This window comes from Sturnira hondurensis, unplaced genomic scaffold (assembly GCF_014824575.4).
Source record: "Sturnira hondurensis isolate 20B ecotype Veracruz unplaced genomic scaffold, ASM1482457v3 Scaffold0007406, whole genome shotgun sequence".
NCBI lineage: Eukaryota > Metazoa > Chordata > Mammalia > Chiroptera > Phyllostomidae > Sturnira > Sturnira hondurensis.
Genome location: NW_028080037.1, coordinates 16,915,262 through 16,934,940, shown reverse-complemented (window position 1 = coordinate 16,934,940; position 19,679 = coordinate 16,915,262). Strand labels below are relative to the sequence as shown.

General features: G+C 52.6%; 1 protein-coding gene across 2 annotated transcripts; it reads right to left on the bottom strand.

The window, feature by feature from the left end:
- Positions 1–1,662: 1,662 nt before the first annotated feature.
- Positions 1,663–15,431, bottom strand: TCN2 (transcobalamin 2). 2 transcript variants are annotated; one of them, XM_037052518.1, is made up of 10 exons: positions 15,322–15,431; positions 14,820–15,038; positions 11,254–11,446; positions 9,850–10,007; positions 8,745–8,906; positions 7,262–7,434; positions 6,955–7,141; positions 5,908–6,079; positions 4,560–4,675; positions 1,663–2,251 (listed from the first exon to the last, which is right to left on the bottom strand). In XM_037052518.1, exons 2-10 carry the CDS (start codon positions 14,881–14,883, stop codon positions 2,190–2,192), a joined length of 1,287 nt encoding a protein of 428 aa, XP_036908413.1. In that variant the 5' UTR covers positions 14,884–15,038; positions 15,322–15,431; the 3' UTR covers positions 1,663–2,189. The 2 variants fall into 2 exon arrangements, with proteins under 2 accessions (XP_036908413.1, XP_036908414.1); XM_037052519.1 differs by having other exon boundaries at positions 14,820–15,041; positions 15,322–15,416.
- Between the last annotated feature and the right edge of the window lie 4,248 nt (positions 15,432–19,679).

Here is a 19,679-nt window from a genome sequence, read left to right as displayed (position 1 = left end):
TTTAGCAGACTGCTCTGGACTGTTCTCTCACCCACACCCATTCTCAGGGTCCCAGCCAGTTAGGCCAGACAGACACCTGACCCAGTGTCCATAGGTGGGCTGTGCTGGTCAGACAGACAGACAGACAGACACACACACACACACACACCTGCAGGCTCTGGTGCACAGACAAAGAATTAAGAAAGGGCTGGGGACTTGAACCAAGAGAGGGCAGAATCACTGTTGGGGCCACTCAGACTGAGGGTGATGTGAGGACTGGGAGAAGGCCTGAGGAGAGTGGAAGTGACAGAGACCTGAGCCCCACCTTCCATTTCCCTGATGCTCTTGGCTGCCCCCAAGCTGGCGAATTGGGTCTTTTTAGCAAAGATCCTTTGATCCGATCAAGATTCCCTGGCCAAACACAACCTAGGACAGTCTCTCGGGAGGGCGGCTCATACCCAATGCGTGGACTCTCGAAAGCCGAGTGCAGGGGTGTTCCCAGTATTTACGGCCCACCCTCTCTCTAACCTGGCCTAGAGCAGCCACAGCCGTTCTGTCCTGCATGGGAAGGGTTTGTGGCCTTCTCAGTTGGTGTCTCACGGGGTGGCCAGGTGGCAGGGTGGTGCACTGGAAAGTGCCAAGGGCGGGGGTCAACGGGTGAGGATCCGGGCTCTGCTCCCTCCATGCTGTGTGATCCGAGGCCAACAGCAGATCCCTCTGAGTCACTACTCTTCTGTGACTGGGTCATAAGGGGAGAGTCACGGGGCGGGTCCCGGGTCCTCCTGGAAGGACCCCAGGCCGTGGTTGTGGGAGGACAAGCCCTCTGGGTTCTGGACACTGACACCTCACTTAAGAACAGAGGCCATTTTTAACTCTGGGCTTTCGGACACTTGGATGCTTGTTTCCAATTACGAAAGATCGCGTAAATTGCCTACTGCCGCTACCTACCCGGACCCTGCATATTCGAAGCTGGTGTTCTAGGAAGCAGCACGTGTTTCCTCCGTGGTTTCAAGGACTCCGTGTGCATCACTATAAACCCTGACGGACATGCTGCTGATCAGGGACCCCTCTGAGGGCAGGCCCCCTTCCTAACTTCAGTGGGATGGGGTGAGTAGGATGTCTCTGTGGCCCAAACCCCACTTCCCAGAGGATAACTTAGAGCCTTCCCACTGAGAGGCAGGGTCCCCGCAACCTGGCTGCCAAGGCCAGGGTTGGTGTCCTGATTGCTCTGGGGAAAAGCCAGGGGTGAGAACTCAAGCTCCAGGGTCTTGGGCCTCTAGTCAAATTTGGTCTCCGCCATGTGATCATGTCAATCATCGAAGCCTCCAGTTTTCAGTGTCTGAGTGAAGGAGCCAAGAGGCCACGCAGGCCAGGTCTGTCTGTCTCGTAAGCTGTGCTCGACACTGTGGTGTCTCATTTGCCCTCTTTGAACACTCGTTTCTTTAACTGTAAAGGGGAGATGACAACAAAAATATCAGCGACCTCAAAAGTGTCTGGCAAGAAAGTGTCTGGCAAGCGCATGCTCCCTAAATGGCAATCAACGTCGCCACTGCCAGCATCGTCTCCCCAGGACCCAGAACAGTCACCCACCCTCCTCTGTGCCCTGCCCGGAGGAAGCCCCCCTTTCTCTGCGCAGGGCACCTGCACTGGCTCCCCAGCACGAGGCACCAGGACGCTGGGGCGTGTGCATAACCCACACTTTAATCATCCTGAAGGGAGGCTTTGAGCAGCCCCGCAGGGTCCTTGCCAGCTGCCACATACACCACAGAGAACTCTGGGGCCGCCGCCCTGACAGTGCATGGGAGAGGTAGGCTCAGGGCTGCGGCCCCTGGGCCAATCAGGTCTCCTTGTGGGACCCTAATCTCAGAGCAGGTGGCACTCAATGCCAGTGGCCTGCAGACTTCCTGTGCTAAGGAGTCTGAGATGCTTCATGCCCTGCAGACCCCGAGTGGCCTTGACGGGCTGCCTGCAGGTCCAGGCTGGGCCAGACTCAGTCACAGACATTCCAGGGAAGGTGCTTGGCCCCCTTCTCCCAGGTGGGCGGTGGCTTGGGAGACTTGCAGGGGTGGTGGTTGGGTGACCCGAGGACGTGGCTCCAAGTGCATGTGAGGTGGAGGCAGGGTCGGGCGCATGCCTGTTTCGGGGATGTCTGGACGGAAGGCAGAAGTACAGAGATTGTTCAAGGCGGCTGGGGTCGGTGAGCTGGGGGGCTACCAGATGACCAGCCTCAGCTCGATGACTTCTCCATTCTTGGGTCTGTAGTCAGCAATCCCTGCAGAAACAGGTGGAGCAGGGGTGTCAACAGGGCAAAGCGACCCACCTCTCATCTCAGCTTCTGGACCTCCACCCCGAGGCCATGGTTTGTTAGATCTGCCCAGGGCTTGGCGATAGAAAAGTGGGGGCTGTCCAGGGCCTGTGTGGAGACCCTGAACTCAGCCGTGACCCGGGGTCCCTGGGGCCCACAGCCTCATTTTGCAGCGGGGCAGTCTCCAGAAGTTGGGGGCGAGGGACAGCATCCTGGACAACCGAGGTGAGAGGAACCAGAGACGCCAACAACACCCGATGGTCACTATCTTCAGAGTCCCCGAGGGGCTGCCAGGAAGAGGGACTGTTCCGTGTGGTGTGGAGGTGGAACCAGGACCACAAGTGAAGTCTCCAGGGGGCCACCCTTCACTCACAGGAGGCAACCCAGGCTCCAGCAGGACACCTGGCTGCAAGCCCCAGCTCTGTCACTCACTATGGGTGTGACTTTGGGCAAATTATCCAAATTATCCACTTCTGTGAGTGCTGGTATTCCCATTTCTGAAATGAGGGTAATCGGGACATCAACAACCAGGCCCTCCTTCTTCCTGTGGGTGCGGGCTTCTTGCAGGAGTCGGGGGAGGGGAGGAGGGCAAGGGGACAGGAGGTAGAGGACACAACTGTCCCCGACTACTTCATGACTGAGTCCATCGGGCTCTCCCCCAGGCTACATCCTCCAGTCCAGCCTTTAGCAGCCATGGAGGCCAGATCTTGGGTTTTCGTCTGCCACCCCCTTGTTTCATCCATCAGTTTACTCAGAAGCGAGGCAGGGAAAGGCAATGCTCCTCACGGGGCTTCCTCGGGAAGCTCCCACCTTCCACACCGCACTTGGCCAAATAGCTGGTACCTGGTAAGTGCTCAGCCGAAGTTCCAGGTAGCAGGAGCAGGGACAGTTGACCTTTAAGGGTCTGTCTGGTGACTGAACTGTTGCACAAGGATGCTCATGACCGTTTGGGGCATAAGACACAAAACTGGAGGCAACCTAGAGGTCCACTCGTCCTGCTCCACACCCCCTTATGCAGCACATGGTGCTGGGTGGGCCCTGATTGGCCTAAGCAAGTCATGTGGTGATCCCTTCTCTCCAGCCGTGGTGGCTGCTGAACCTGGGCCATCTCCTAGCAATAGGGATGGACCCAGAAATGTGCCTGTGTCACCATTCCACCTTCGAGACACCAGGAGAGGTTTGCTGGGGAGTCAGACAAGTTTCCTCAGTCCTAAAAGGGAACAACCCTGGGAAGATATAGAAGGACCTCGCTGGAGGAGGAAGTTGACCAAGAGAGGGGATCAGAGTTCCAGGGAAGTGGGCTGGAGCCCGGGTTACACCAGCCTTAAGTCCTGATTGGAGCCCTTTGGACTCTAATCATACAGACCAATAGGTGTCAAATTGTGGAAGCTAGTTCACACTGCATTTCTTGCTACCTGCAGCCAAAAGAGCCCTAGTGGATAACATATTCTATGTGGCCATTACCAAGAAATGAGAAGCTCTACACATACCAGCACAGAAGGATATCTATAGTATATTAAGAATTTAAAAAATTAGCCCTGGCTGGTGTAGCTCAGTGGATTGAGCACAGGCCTGCAAACCAGAGGATTGCAGTTCGATTCCCAGTCAGGGCACATGCCTGGGTTGCAGGCCAGTTCCCAGCAGGGGACTCATGAGAGGCAACCATACATTGATGTTTCTCTCCTTCTCTCCTTTCTTTCCTCTCTAAAGATAAATAAATAAAACCTTTTTAAAAATTAATTAATTTTATTTATTTATCTTTAGAGGGGAAGGAGAGAGGGAGAGAAATATCAATGTATGGTTGTCTTTCATTCATCCCCTGCTGGGAGCTGGCCTGCAGGGAAGCAGCCTGCAACCCAGTCATGTGCCCTGACTGGGAATCGAACCGCGATCCTCTGGTTCACAGGCTTGTGCTCAATCCACTGAGCTACACCAGCCAGGGCAAATAAATAAAATCTTAAAAAAAAAAACTATCTGGGAGAAAATACACCAAAAGTTAAAAGAAGTTAGTTCTGGGTAGCGAATTACAGGTGATTTGAATTTTCTTCTTCTTCTTCTTATTCTTTTTTGCCTATCTTAGAGTTGCCACACTACCCTACATAAAAATTCTTAAGAATTCGGTAATAAATTCTGTGAATGTGAGCATCAGTGTTACCCAAGGCTGGGGCCCGGGAAGGTTTGGGGGGAAGCTGCAGCAAGCTAATGACACGTCAGGCCTTTTGGGTCAGGGCTGTGGAGGGGGACACGCCCAGAGGTGGCCAGCCACCAGACTCACCTTGTAGCAGCGGGGTGTCGGGGGCTCGGATAAGTTGCCAGAACTCACGTTCCCCTACTTCTTTGCCCATCACGGAGGTCAGGTAAGGGCCTGACGAGGAGGCCTGTGTTCCATACCTACCAAAGGGACAGGAAAAGAAGGAGAGAAGGTGACTTCTGGACCCAAGGGCAAAAGCGATGCTCATCTACACCAGGAACTCAGGGCCAGTTGCTAGGCACACCCTTCCTGGGCTACCTTGCCCTGGGTCTCACCTCCACCCCTCCTCTCCAGTCCCACTGACACTGCCCATTCAGGTGACTTCATCCCCTCTGTGTTGACCATGACCATGGTCTGCAGGAAGGAGCACCTATTATTACACTATCAACCCAGCAGCTGGCCCGTCTCTGAGGGCTGAGGTTGCAGAGGCAAGAATCAGAAGCTACCAGCATCACACACAAAATGCCAATGTTCAGTGAGAGAGGGAGGAGCCAATGCGTAGAGAGAAGCTGGAACAGGGTTGGGGGGAAGGGGCATGTGGTGGTGGCACTGGATCCCTGGTTCTGGAAGTTTCTATGGTTCAGTGGTGTTCCTCTCTTCTTGTGGCTGTGTTGCTTCTCTCTGACTCTACCTACACCATGCTCCTCATTACCAGAGAGCACTGGAGTTAGGTTTCCGGATCCTTGCATACAAGAATCTCCTCAGTCACACCTCCCCCTCAAACTCCTTGCCTCCAGCTTTGCATTTCTCCAATCCATCTGGACGTCACAGCCAAGGGTCCTCTCAACTCTTCATGGTCATGTCCCTCCTCTCTCAAAAGGCTTACCGATGGATTAGGTTTTAGAGGGGGATGGTTTGTGATTTTAAGAAACAGAAACTCATTCAGGGCGACTTAAGCAAAAGAAAAGTGTCATTTTAGGGGGTGTCAGGAAACAACCTCCTTTACGGAGTCATTCCCTAAATCTGTGGGGCCATGTGGTACCTAACCTTGGGGGCGGGGGCCATGTGGCTGCTCAGAGTACTTCTCTCTGCACACTGTCTGTCTCTGTTTTTCTCTTCTCTCTTTCTGGCTCTGACTCCCTGGCCTGAAGTTTCCTGGGCCCAGATGACCCCAAGGTGCTGGCTCTGGGCCCTCCCTGACTGCAGGAGGCTGTCCCCTGGGAAATCCAACCAGGGGCAGAAATTGGGGCCCTCTCAAACTGAGGCACATCTTTCAGGAGAGAAGTCTGGGAGGCCAGATGGAAGGCCCTGAGCCCGCCGGGGCCAGATTCCCCACTGATAATATGAGAGGCACTCCCATCTTATGTAGGCATGATCCCGTTTCAGGGGTGTGAGGTCGGGTGGGGTGAGTGCTGGGAGTGGGGGTTCTCACGTGAATCCTCCAAGCTCCTCGGCCTTCTTCAGGACATCTTCCAAGGAGGACCCAGCAGGGACAAAGATGGAGTGTGCGTATCTTGGCCAGACACTGGGGACCGTCAGCGTGACCTGGATGACCTCTGGGCCTTCAGTCTGTGAGAGGGTCACCGTAGCTGGTTCCAACATGACTGTACACAGGAGAGAGGAAGCATCAGCCAGTGTGAGGGCAGGGGGCCTGGCGGTGAGTCCTCCTTCCTTCCCTTGAAGACGCTGTGACCGATCAGGACCTCCGCCTTCTGCATGGTCTCATCTCAGTCCACGCCACCACCACCTGCTCAGCAGAAACCTGGTGCTATCCCAGGCCCCGCCCCCAATCCCTTGGCCCCCAGGGTCAGCCCCCTCAGTGGTTTCTCTGCCTCCAGTAACCTCCTCCCACCTATCTGCTATACAATATCCCAGAGGGCTCTTTCTAGAATACGCATTTGCTCATATCACTCCCCCGCTCTCCCTGAGTTCTCCTTTCCTTTTCATTCTCCTGCCTGCCACCCTAGTTCATTCTCCCAGACCCCGCTCTCTAGGAAGACCCTTCGCCCAAATTCCAGTCTTCACACCTCTGTGCCTTTGCTCTTGTGGCCTCCTCTGCTCTCTTCTCCTCTGGAAAATCCCACTCACCAACTCAAGCCCCTCTCCCAGGGAAAGCCCTGATTCAGGCTGCTAATTGGGACTCACTATGTATGAGAGCTAACCAAAATGTGTCACTCCTCATCCATTCATTCATTCATCCATCCATTCATTCATTCAAGCATTTCTGTCCTGGGTATCACAGTAGGGCTGAAGATTCCTGGCTCACTCAGAGCTCTCCATTTAGCATCTCCCTCCCCACACTGTGAATTTCTAGAAGCTATGACTACCTCTTAGCTGCCAACATGTCCCACACACACCCGCAAACCCCTGTTTTTTCAGCAAATCTGGACCGAAGAACCAGCCCTCGTTGGGCCATGCAGACTTCAATGAGTGCCCTGCAGATCAAAAACAGCCAAGCTTTCGTGAAAGGCTTGGATACCTCTTGGTGCCAGGCAGTCTGGGGAGATAAGATCCACATAGCTCTTGTGATTCAGGACAGGCAGTAGCTGGGAAATCATGAGAGCATTCTGGAAGGCCCCATCCCGCAGGCTGGCCAACAGAGCAGCCCTCGCGTTGAGGCATGCTGTGCCCAGCTCCACCTCGGGAATAGGGGAGGTCATCAGCAACTGGTGACAGAATGGGGGAGAGAAAGAGGAGGTGGGTCAGCCAGCAGGGAGAAAACAGCTGAGCAGTCCACCTCCCACCAGCCACCAGCGGGGCCCACAGTCCCAGAGTCTCTTTCCCACCTGCAGCGCCAGAGGGGTGCTGTAGATATTCCCAAAGGGGCCCTCCGGAGTCTGGGCCTTCAGGATATTCCCCTTTACTGTCCTGATGGCCTGGGCGATCCGGTCTCTCATACTGGGGTTGAGGTTGGAGCGCTCCAGACAGGTGAAGGCCAAGCCTGCCATGGCCATTGTATCTGCAGGGGACAGAGCCAATGGGAGCCAGCCCAGGCAGGGTGCAGGGGCAACGCATGGCCACAGGGGCCTTGGAAAAGGGAATCAACACAGCCAATCAGCATTTTAGAAAGTTTCTACCAGCTAGCCCCCAACTCAGCTGAGTTTGCCCAAGACCTTCCCAGCCTGGGCACTGTAAGTCCAGTGTCTTGGGAAACCCCTTAGTTCTGGGCAAATGGGGATGGTTGGTCACCCTGCCCCTATGTACTGCTTGGTAGTTAGAGGCTAGGGAGAGACTGGAGGAGGAAGGCCCAGAAGGACTGTACCCTGCACCACTCATTCCCAAATCTGCCTGCACACTGGAATCACCAGGCGAGTTTTACATGGACTGCTGCCCGGATTGACCCCAAGGCGGTCTGCTTCAACAGGCCCAGGACACTGCCTAGGCCCTGGGGATTTTTTAAAAAGTTTAATTTGTTCATTTGCTTTTAGAGAGGGGGGCATGGAAGGAAAGAGAGAAGGAGAGAAACATTGATGTGAGAAAGAAACTTTGGTTGGTTGCTTCCCATACACACTCTGGCTGGGGACCAAACCCGTAACCCAGGCATGTGCCCTGACCAGGAATCAGACCTGTGACCCTTCACCTTGCTGGATGATGCCCAACCAACTGAGCCACACCAGTCAGGCTGGCCCTGGGGATGTTTTCCTACAAGCTTTGGAGGCAGAACAAGTTGCCTGCTGGCAGAGGCCCTGCTGGCAGGGGCCCCGCTGCCTTCTTCTCTCTGGGCCTCCAACCATCCCTCTAACCTACTCCACCCTCCCCCAGCCTCTGGGAGGCACACCCATGTTCACTCCCAGAACAAGCCTTGATGTACAATGACCAGGAGGGGTTGGGAGGCCCAGGGTGACACAGTGAGGAAGCAGATCCAGAATCCAGGTCTCAGGCTTCCCAGCTCATATGATAACAGATCCCAGCTCTCTATCCAGAACTTTCTCCACGCCAGACATGGTGCTAAGCCCTTGACTCATGAGGCATGTTTAATGAGACACTGCTGGGAAGTTATTTTCTAGGAGTAACTGAACCAGGAAGGCCAGCTGACTAGTCCAGAGCATTCTACAATGACCACAGAGCTGGGGTTGGGACCCCAGTCCAGCTCCAGCTCAGGTCACAGCCGCTGCACCGCACACAAGTCCTCACTGTTTTGTTCCTAACCAACTCTATAAGTGGGGGTCCCAAGGACAGGTGAGCATGGGGCTAGGGGTTAGAGGCCTTCAGCTGGGGAGGTGAACTGCAGGAGCCCCAGCCAGGCCTCGTGAGGTCTGGCCCACTCACCCACGGACTGGTGGCCCTGGTGAAGATGGTGATCGTGTTCCATGGCGTACAGGAGCTTGCCCACCACACTGTCATGGACTCGCTTCTGGTGGAGGCACAGGGCCAGGAGGCTCAGGCCATACTGGTAGTAGCTGGTGTGGGGCTGGCCTTGGTGAGTATGCCCTGAGAGAGAGAAAACCAGGGGGCGAGGGGGTTGCCTCTCTGTCCCCTCCCAGCAACCAGCCCCACCAGCACACAGGAACCTATGGCCTATACTTTCCAACATCCTCCTTTGGGTCATGGGATCCCTCAGTCCTTCAACCCCTACTTGCTGAGGCCTCACTAAGTGTCACGTGCTGTGCCTGGAGGTAGGAATACGTAACCACAGGCCAGGCACAGTGCCTCTGGGGCCTGTGACAATTTTACAATCCACACTCACAGGAGCGTGGTTAGAACTGAAATGGGGATGGAGGTCTGTGGGGCGGTACAACATATGTCTCTGAGTATCGCAGGAGTCAGGGCAAGAGTCTCTAAGAGGGTGATGCTGGGGAGGTGAGGCGGGAGAGAGATAGAAGGGGGAGCGAAACCTCCCAGAGACAGGGAACATATACGGAGACCCTGATTTGGGAGCTAAGAGATGGCCAGTGTGGCTGGACCCCATGGAGAAAGGTGGCGTGAGTGTGTGAGCCAGAGAGTGGGTAGGCAGAGCCCAGAGAGGAGAAAATGGCAGACAGGCTGGGCCTGTGAACAGAGCAATGAGCAGCCCCTGTAGGACTGAAGCAGCCCTAAAAGATCAGATTTATATTTAAAATGCTCGCTTTGTGTGTGCTGGTCCAGCCAGGAAGCAAGAAAGTTGGCAGAGAAAGGGTGAGGGGTAAGAGGTAAGAAGGCTATGCTATTGTTCCAGGAGTGGATAGTCAGGTCAATCCTTGTGGCTGAGCTGCAGAACTTGCTGACAGAGTGATGTGGAGCGCAGGAAAGGCTTGATCAAGGATGGCTACCAGGGCAGGCCTGAGCCTCTAAGTGGATAGTGAGATAGGCAGAAGAAGGGCTGGAAGGAGGCCTAGGGAGAAACCCCCAAGCTCTGATGAGCCCTCTCCACCCCTGGCAGATTACATCCCCTCACCGATGGCCCTCTTCTCATCCTCCAGGAACCGCTTCAACTGTGAGACCAGCCTGTTGCCCTTGTGGCCTCCAATGAACTCGCAGTTGGCCCTGAGAGCGAGCATGTAGAGAGCCAGCTGGCCCATGGAGGGCTTGGTCTGGAGGTCACCACTGTCATCGCTGGAGGCAAACCCAAGACAAAGCCAGTTAGCAACATTTCCAGGACAAAATGCCCCCCAGATAAACCTGGCCTGGGGTGCCCCCCGCCCACAGCACTGCAAAGTGAAAAATATCCTAGCAGCTGGAAAATCTGCTAGAACCACCCAAAAGCAGAGATAGCAGCCATGTAAGTTGGGAAGTGTATGCCACATATATTTTATCAAGATGAAAAATTAAACTCAAGGATAAACTCTGAGGGTTCTCCCATCCAAATGACCTGTGCTTGCCCCACCATTTTTGCCGCCCTTCACCCACGCACTCCTCCCTATCTTTCTTCTCCATGTCCTGCATCCGTTTCTCAAGAGGGAGTCCAATCAGCAGGTGCTCCATGGTGCTCCTGATCCTCCATCTCTTGTTCAAATCCCCCCACCGGACCTCAGAACAGGCCTCCCCTTAATCCCTCTAGAAAGGGAGCCCAGAGTCAGGTGCTGCTTCTGGGCTCAGTATGGAAGAGTGTGGTCATGGATTAGTGATGTCTGCCTCAGGTACAGGAGGGTGGGTGCAGGAGCAGCACAAGGACCCTGTATTGGTATATTCATTCCAGTCNCCCACAGCACTGCAAAGTGAAAAATATCCTAGCAGCTGGAAAATCTGTTAGAACCACCCAAAAGCAGAGATAGCAGCCATGTAAGTTGGGAAGTGTATGCCACATATTTTATCAAGATGAAAAATTAAACTCAAGGATAAACTCTGAGGGTTCTCCCACCCAAATGACCTGGGCGTGCCCCACCATTTTTGCCGCCCTTCACCCACGCACTCCTCCCTATCTTTCTTCTCCATGCCCTGCATCCGTTTCTCAAGAGGGAGTCCAATCAGCAGGTGCTCCATGGTGCTCCTTATCCTCCATCTCTTGTTCAAATCCCTCCACCGGACCTCAGAACAGGCCTCCCCTTAATCCCTCTAGAAAGGGAGCCCAGAGTCAGGTGCTGCTTCTGGGCTCAGTATGGAAGAGTGTGGTCATGGATTAGTGATGTCTGCCTCAGGTACAGGAGGGTGGGTGCAGGAGCAGCACAAGGACCCTGTATTGGTATATTCATTCTAGTCAGACCAGCCCCATCCTACACGTGAAGAAAGGCCCAGAGGAGACGAAACTTGTCTAAGGTCTCCCAACCAAGCCGTGGCGGGTGTAAAACCAGAACTCAGGTCTCCTGTCTCTCAGGGTGTGGAGCAGGGCATGGGGAAAAGGGAAGAGAGAGCATGGCAATACTCCAGGAGGCTTTGCTGGTAATCGAGCTTGAGGCTGTGCAAGTAGAAGGCCTCCTTGGTGCTGGCCTCCAGGCTGGAGAGGCGCAGGCCCACGTAGATGCTGGGGTTCAGGTACTCTGGGGAGAGCTGGTCCAACCAGGGCAAGAGGCGCTGACCCAGACTCTGCACCAGCTTGCTGTCCACCGCCGGTATGTCTTAGGAGAGAAAACAGGCCAAGTGAGGTCGCAAGGCCAGGCCGCCCTGCAAAGAGCTTCTTTTACCTTCCCAAGGCCTTTTCCAGGGAATAAGTGTCCCCACCCCAACTCCACTCAGAACAGACCCTATTTGTATGGGGAAATCTGGCCAGAACAAAAGGCAGCAGGGGTAACGGGGGAGAGCGGGGAAGCAGGTGTCCTGAAAGGGTGATTGGAGTGGCCCGGAGAGGGGTCGTGGGCCGAGCGCAAAGGAAGCCTGCGCCTGGCAAGGACTCTGCCCAGGAGGAGTGACAGAGACCGGAGGCCAAGCCGTGTGCTGTGCCCCGGTCACTGTGCCTGACTGCACTCACTGGGTCCTCACGCCAGCCCCGTGCTGTGTGTGCCGTCGTCGCTTTGTACAAACAGGGAAACGGAAGTTCAGAGTCGTGTCTTACCTGGAGCTGCTGAGGTGGACCTGCCTGCAAAGCCCCTGCTCTGTGACACTCTGCTGACCGCCTGTTCTACCCATTTCCAAAAACTTCAACCCACATGGGGAACGTGTAACGCATCCAGTTTTAAAACACTGCCCGCTGGCTGCCTGGGGCTGCCTGGTGAACTTCCTTTACGAAGCTCTCAAAATAACCCTTTTCCTGCTACCTCTGTTTAGGCAACAAGTGGACCAGAGATTGTGAGGTGAATTGTTAGAAAGCCATCACATTTTGAACCATTTATCTGTGTGCTTTGGAATTTACCTGAAACTCTGTAACTAAAATATGAAAATACCTGGATGTACCCAGGAAGCTGAAGCCTTAGGGATACTTCCCAGCTGCAGGTGACGTATTTCCCAGACCCCGCTGACCTCCATCCAACCTCTTCTTTTAGGGAAGGAACCTAAGCTTTGCAGTCACCTTGGACTTTCCCCCTCTACTGCCTCCAGGTCACTGCAGGGCTCCACCTGTGTCCTCTGTGCCCTGTCCCAGGATACCTCGAAGGCCACCCCTCCCAAAGGAACTTCCAGGCCACGTGCCTCTGATAGGGAGCTCAAGAGTTAAAGGTTTTAGCTGTAGTGATAGTCCATAGATAGACTTAAGCGATTAAAGCAGGTGGAAAGCTGTTATTCCAGGAACTGGCATGCGTGTCCAGAACTACCCCAGGAGTTCGAGATGGAGATGGTGTCTGGAGACAGTGTCTCAGCCATCGTGTTCCAGGGAGGGAATGCTGGTGACCGTGACGCAAATAGAGAATTGTTGACCAGCACATAAGAAGGACTAGGAAATTCGCCTGCAACTGTTATCCACTTAACCTATCCCAAACCCTCTACCTACTCTTTTCTTCTCTTTATAAAAAGATTGGCTTGAGATGAGAAGTTAAGACAATTTGGAGGGTACATAACGCACTGTCATCTCACATCACCGGCACCTTCAATCCTTGTCTCTACTTACTGATGTTGGTAGTGACAGGTGGCACGAACGCTGACTTTTCCGGTTTCACCTCCGGAGCCTCCTCTCACACAGCCCCATCTCTGCCGGTGAGGGTCCTACCATCTTATGCCTATTTTGCCCAAAGTTGTAGATACCTGTTGCTATTCTCATAGCAAGCAGGAAGGTAGGGGGAGTGGGATGGGGGAAGAAAGTGGGAATTTTTCTTCTTGCCTTTCCCAGCTCTTAGGGTCTTTCTCTGTGTCCGTCTCCTCCACTCAGCCTGTCTTTCTGGTCATCACCTGTCCTTTCCAGATTTCTCTTTTTCTTTCTCTATACTTCAAAATGGTGAAGCAATCCCTGCCTCATCCTGGGATCTGAACTCCAGCAGATGAGTCAGCCCTGGGGTTAGAAGTGGTAAAAAGGCTGGAGCTATAAACAGCCTCCTTAGAAGGAAGGAGACAGAGTTCACCCAGGGTAATAAAAGTGGCCCTGGGCTAGCACTGGCCCCACCAGAGCCTCCTGCTCACAGGGCCACGCAGCTCCTGATGGGCGTTAACATTCCGAAGCACAGGAGCCCACCTCGCACAAACATGGCTGCAGCATCCCTGTTAATTGCATAGAGCTTTCAGCCGGTAAAGCAGGCGCATGGGATCCTGGCATACACAGAGGAGGAAGGCCGGGGAGCCTTCTTCACCCATTGTCCAGCTGAGGGAACGAGGCTGAGGGTGACTAAGTGACTCAGCAGTAGCCAGCTGCACCGGCAGACCCAGTCCGGGGCTCTCCAGGCTCCATGGGAAGAAGACTTTTAAAATGTTCACAATCAGTGAGGTTGAAGAGCAGGTCCCTAGTCTACCCTGGGAACTATCCAGACAGGAACCAAGAGCTAAGGCTGCACTTGTGGAGCCCAAGACCTTGCTCTGGAGTTCTGAGACCTGAGTCTGGCCAAGCCAGACTCCTGGAAAGCCGGAGCACCTTGGGCAGGTCACCTAGCCCCTCCATGCCCCGGGGATAGGCGAAGCCGTCATCTATCACCTGGCATGACCAAACCTGCCTTCCGGTTTCTCCAAGGACCACAAGAGAGCCTGGTGGTGAAAGCGTATTGCAGAGCATGACGCCACAGGCAGAGTATAAGAGGAAGGAAAGAGGTGGGTGGCCCCAGAGTTCAGAGGCTTTCCTTCCCGGCTTCTGCTTCCTGACTGGGCCCTGCTTCCTGTCTGGCCCCAGCGACCAGGTATCCCCAGACCTGCGCACTCAGACTCACAGACGGGTCCAGAGAAGGCTCTGGGGGCCCGGCCCTTATATTACATAAGGAATATAATGCAAATGTCTCACCGTGGCCCTCCCTGACCCTCTGGGACTCATCTCCTGACCAGGGTCTCCATACTCACCTCCCTCTGCCTGGGGCGGGGTCTGTCCCCCACTCCTTTCCTTGCCAGTTTCTCTTCCTCCTTTGTGTTGCAGTTGCCATGCTGCCCCCCGCCCCCAGCTCCTTGGAAATCCTTCCCCAAACTTTGTGCCTTCCTTTGGCACTCACCTCAGTCCCCAAACACAGCACTGGTTTGCTCCTTGACTTCCTTTGCCTGCTGCTCCATTAGGACAGCAGCTTTAGGAGGACAGAGACTGGATTCGTCTTGCTCTTTGGTCCTTCCCCAAACCCTAGCACCATACCTGATACAGAGAAGTCTCCATCAATGTGTCTCAAATGGATAAATGAACAAATGACTGAATTAATGGAGGAGACCGTGTCTGGTGGGGAATCAGACGTGTAACTAATCTCAGCACAACATGCTAAACAGTGGGGTCCAGCTAAGCCCCACTGCTTTGGGAGCCCAAAGGGGCAGGCTGGTAAGTCGTACCTACCCTAACATCGGCACCTCGGTTTCCCCAGATATATGATGAGGGGCTCGGACAAAATAGTCACCCCTCCTAAGTACCTGGGAGGCCAAAAGCACAGGGTATGTCCAGCTACTTACGGCAGATATCAGCGAGAGCCCCCAGAGCCCCCAGCAGGAAGAGGAGGGCCCCAAGGTGCCCCATGGCAGCGGCAGGTGGGTGAGCGGCAGGCGGGTGAGCAGCAGGCAGGGAGCTGGACGCTCCTGGAGCTGGCCTTGCAGAGTCTGTCGTGACCACAGACGATCACTGCTCCTGAAGAGGCAGCTTCCTGTCACTGATTAATCTCTCCAGGCAGTGTGCTGCTAAGTCAGCAGAGAAAAAAAAAAACGGGAAATGTCTGTCGCTGAGAGGAAAAGAAAGCCAAAGAACAGAGGAAGGCAGGGCAGAGAGGTCTTCCTGGAGGCAGGGGCAAGGAGAAGGGGAGGGCAAGTAACAGTGGTGGGAGTCATTGTTGAGGCCAGCCACATTCTGTCCTGCTGCCTGAAGAGACTGCCATCCGATGTGCCCAAGTCAGCTTGACTGCACCTGTCTGGTATGCCCCCGGCTGTTGCGGTGGTACTCGGGCAGTGCTGAGGTGCCTACCTGTTGCCCCTCGAAGAAGGGGCTCCTGGAAGTGCCTACCCCGGCCTGGGGCGGAGCAGACCCCGGAGCTGTGGTGGTCACATGAGCGAGACTGCTGGAGTCAGCTGTCATCTGCCCGCCCAGAGGGGTGGGGCTGGGTGGACCTGGACCCGAAGAGCTGGTTTTCTTAATCAGTCCAGCTCCCGGGAGACAAAACAAAACAAGTTAAGGAACAGAATTTAATCATTTGAGACACAAAGCCATAAGTAGCAAGGGTTTTTGTCAGGGCTAGAAAAGTAACCTAAAAAAAAAAATCTCTGCACAGAAAGAAAACGAAGGATTTCTCAACTGCCCAGTCCCGCAGGAGAACTGATGTATGAGAGTTAACTCTGGCCGTGCTGTGTGACCTTGACCTGGTCACGCCGGGTAAGATGAAAGAGTTGGACAAGATTATTCTAAACTCCCTTCCAGCTCAATTTGTGAAGACGTTAAGCCTGTAAAACACCCCTAATCCTTTCCAAATAAGTGTTTTATTGCAATCATTTTATGGCAAGTGGCCAAGATTCATTCTTTCAAGACAATCTGCTTTTGTGCCTGACTTATCACAAGCCAAGCTCTTGGGATAGATAAATAGCAGTCACATACCACGCAATGACATTTCGATCAATGATGGACCGCATATACAGTGGTGGTCATTATAAAGATTATAATGGAGCTGAAGAATTCCTATTGTCCAGGGACATTGTAGCCATTATGCCGTCATAGCGCATGTGTTACAAAGGTCAGTGCCGCTGAGATTAAGACAGCGAACAACTTTAACCTGGGTGTGAATGAGGATGACCCTGAGGAGCTCCAAGAGGTGGTTCCCGAGGAAACGACTGGCGAGCTGTGGGAACGGGAAGACTAAAGAAGCGGCAGAGAAAAGGCAACTATAGGAGAAGAAAAAGAAAACCACCCCCCAAGAAAATCCACAGGAAAGGGCTTAGCAAAAGCCTTCAAGCTCCTTAAAAACTTGAAAACATGGAGCTCCAACACCAACCGCTTTTCATTAATAGGGAAGAACCTTCAAGGTGCATTATCTGCTTACAGGCAAGTTTATGGCGGGGGGGGGGGGAGAAAAAAAAACCAAGCAAAGCATCTTGGATGTATTTCTGAAAAGAGTAAAACCTGCTCTAGAAGAGCCTCAGGCAGGTCCTCCAGAACAAGGGATTGTTACCACAGGTCACAACAGCTCCCTGGGTTTATTGGCCCTGAAGAACCTCCAGGGGGACGAGACAGTGGGGGTGGAAGACAGTGATATTGGTGATCCTGACCCCGCGTGGGCCTGTGCTAATGTGTGTGCTTGTGTCTTAGTTTTTAACAAAAAAATTAAAGTACTACTAATAATAATAGAAAAAGACTTATAGAGCCCTGGCTGGTGTAGCTCAGTGTATTGAGCGCATGCCTGGGAACCAAGGGATCGCGGTTCGATTCCCAGTCAGGGCACATGCCTGGGTTGCAGGCCAGTTCCCAGCAGGGGACACACGAGAGGCAACCGTACATTGATATTTCTCTCCCTCTCTCCTTCCCTTGCCCCTATAAAAGTAAATAAATAAAGTCTTAAAAAAGACTTATAAAGATATGAAGAAAGAAAATATTTTTTTTAATATTTTATTTATTTATCTTTAGAGGGGAAGGGAAGGAGAGAGGAAGGAAACATCAATGTATGGTTGCTTGTCATGCATCCCCTGCAGGGAACTGGCCCCTGCCGGAAACTGGCCTGCAACCCAGGCATGTGCCCTGACTGGGAATCGAACTGCGATCGTCTGGTTCGCAGGCCCGTGCTCTATCCACTGAGCTACACCAGCCAGGGCAAGAAAGAAAATATTTTTGTATAGCTGTACAATGTGTTTGGGTTTTAAGCTAGGTGTTTTCAAAAAATCAAAACAAATTTAAAAAGTTAAAAAGTTAAAAATGTTTAAAGTGTTACAGTCACCTAAGGTTAATTTATTAGTGTAGCCTAAGTGGTCAGTGTTATACGGTCTACAGCAGTGTGCGGCAGGGCCCTGGGCCTTCACACTCACTCCCCACTCCCCGCTGAATCACACAGAGTGACTGCCAGTCCTGCGTGCCAGTCCTCACCGTTCATGGAGAGCGCCCTATAAAGATGTACCATTTTTTATCTTTTGTACTGTATTTTTACAGCACCTTTTCTATGTTTAGATAAGTTTAGATACACAAGTACGTACTGTTGTGTTACAGGTGCCCGCAGCATTCAGTGCAGTAAAATGCCGCGCAGGTTTGGAGCCCAGGAGCAGCAGGCTGCACCATCCCATGGAGGTGTGCAGTAGGTTACACTACCTAGATTTGTGTAAGTGCACACTGTATGGTGCTCTCATGACAACACTATCACCCAAGGAAGCATTTCTCAGAAGCTATCCCTGTCGTCAGGTGACATGGGACTGTCTCAGATGTGCATCTGTTTACTGGATTACTTTATACATTTAAAATTAGACCGTCTGGTATAGAAAGGCTCAGTGTGGCCCGTCAGGGTGAGATTCTGAGAAAGAAGGAGCCCAGCTGGAGGCCCAGCTTCTGCAGATCCTTGGGCTCAGAACTCCAGAGAAGCCGCAGCAATCTGTGCACAGTGGAGCTGCTGTAGTCCAGGAGAGGACTGTCCCGGCCCCCCCAGTCCTCTGCCTGTGGTGACTGGTGGAGACACTGGTTCCTGCCACCTTCTGGAGGGCAGCCTGAGAGAGGTGGCCATAGTTAGAGGCTCCCACTTGGCTGGCCGCTGGTGAGAAGAAGCTTTCTTTGGGCAGGTTTCCTCTGATCCCTGAGGACTCCACATACCTCAGGGACCATCTGGGAGGAGCTGCATTTCTCATAGCCATTAGAAATAGTGACTGAGGGTGGACTGAGCTGTTTTAGATCACGCAGTAAGGGAAAGTGAAAAAGGGAAAAAATGATGACCTCTGGGGAGGCTAGAGTTGAAAAAGTAAAAATGAGCTTGGAGGGAGTAAGTACAGTGCGCCTGCCCGAGCCTCAGAACAGTTGTGCGTGAAGCCGCTGCAACACCAACGGGAAGCATTACTTCTACCAAGGTCGTGTGACAGCTGTAAATTGTCCCAAGGACCACGTTATCCGAGTGGCTGTTTCTTTTTTTTAATGAAGATTTCCTTTTTTTCTCCCTAAAAATCACAAACTACCAGAAATTTGCTGTTTGAAATCCTACTACTAAGAGTGAAACATGCCTGGAGGAGCTAAGTCGCTGTGTCACAGAGAAATAACTTTAGGTAAGAAGTTTCCGGACTGAACAGCATTCCACACCTATCTTGACTTGGAGTTTGCAGAGCAACAGGCCTCTTGAGTTGACTTTGATGTCCAGACCTGAAGTTGACCCTTCGAATGCAGCTCTGCCTTGAGCCTCTCAAAATATTGCTTGGTTTACATTTCACCTAACCCCACCCTTCTCTCCAAAACTTCAACATTCTTTCCTTTTGTGTGGTCAGACACCCAGAGGTCCCCTGCTGGGCACTCTGTGGCCTTGCACTGTGTCAACAAAGCTGTCAGACTAAAGGTATGTTCCTGAGGGTCTTAGGCTGACTGCTCTAGGACATAGCCAAAGAAAGAATTCAAAAGAGAAAAAATAAAATTTTGTGCAGGAAGGTGGCATGAGAAGAATAGATATAACAATTACACAACTACATGGTTATATACAAAATATCCATTTTATCAATTAAATAGGTAGACATAAAAAATTCTTATTTTAGAGCTCATTTAATGTAGAAAGATGTTCATAATTATTTTATTTTTTAAATTGGATTGTTGTTCAAGTACAGTTGTCTGCATTTCCCCCAACACTTCCCCCCCACCCCAACCACTCCCACCTACCTCCCAATTCTACCTCTGCCCTCATTGGTTTTGTCCATGTGTTCATTTTGTCCCTGAAATCCTGTCCCCTCTTTCCCCCCATTATCCCCTCCCACCTCCCATCTCCCCTCTGGTTACTCTCAGATTGTTCCATGATTAATCTTAAAATTAAAAAATTTCATAAATGACATGTTGATTGCATTAAAAAACTAGAAAATACAGACTTGTTAAGAAAGAAGAAGGAGAAAGAAAAGGAAGAGAGCAGAGAAGGAGGAGGAAGAAAAAGAAAATAAAGAAAATCCTTAGTCCCAAACCCTAGAGAGCGGTTCAAAAAGTATGGTCTTTGGATAGCTGGGGGTCTCTGAGACCCTTTAGGGAGTCTGCTAGTTCAAAATTACTTTTAAGTAATATTAAGGCATAATTGGTCTTTTGCACTGATGCTGTCTGTACCAGGGCCCAGGGCCAGGCCAGGAACTTTCTCAGAAGGTATGCAGTTCTCTGCGGTGGATGGCATGACCTTGCCACAG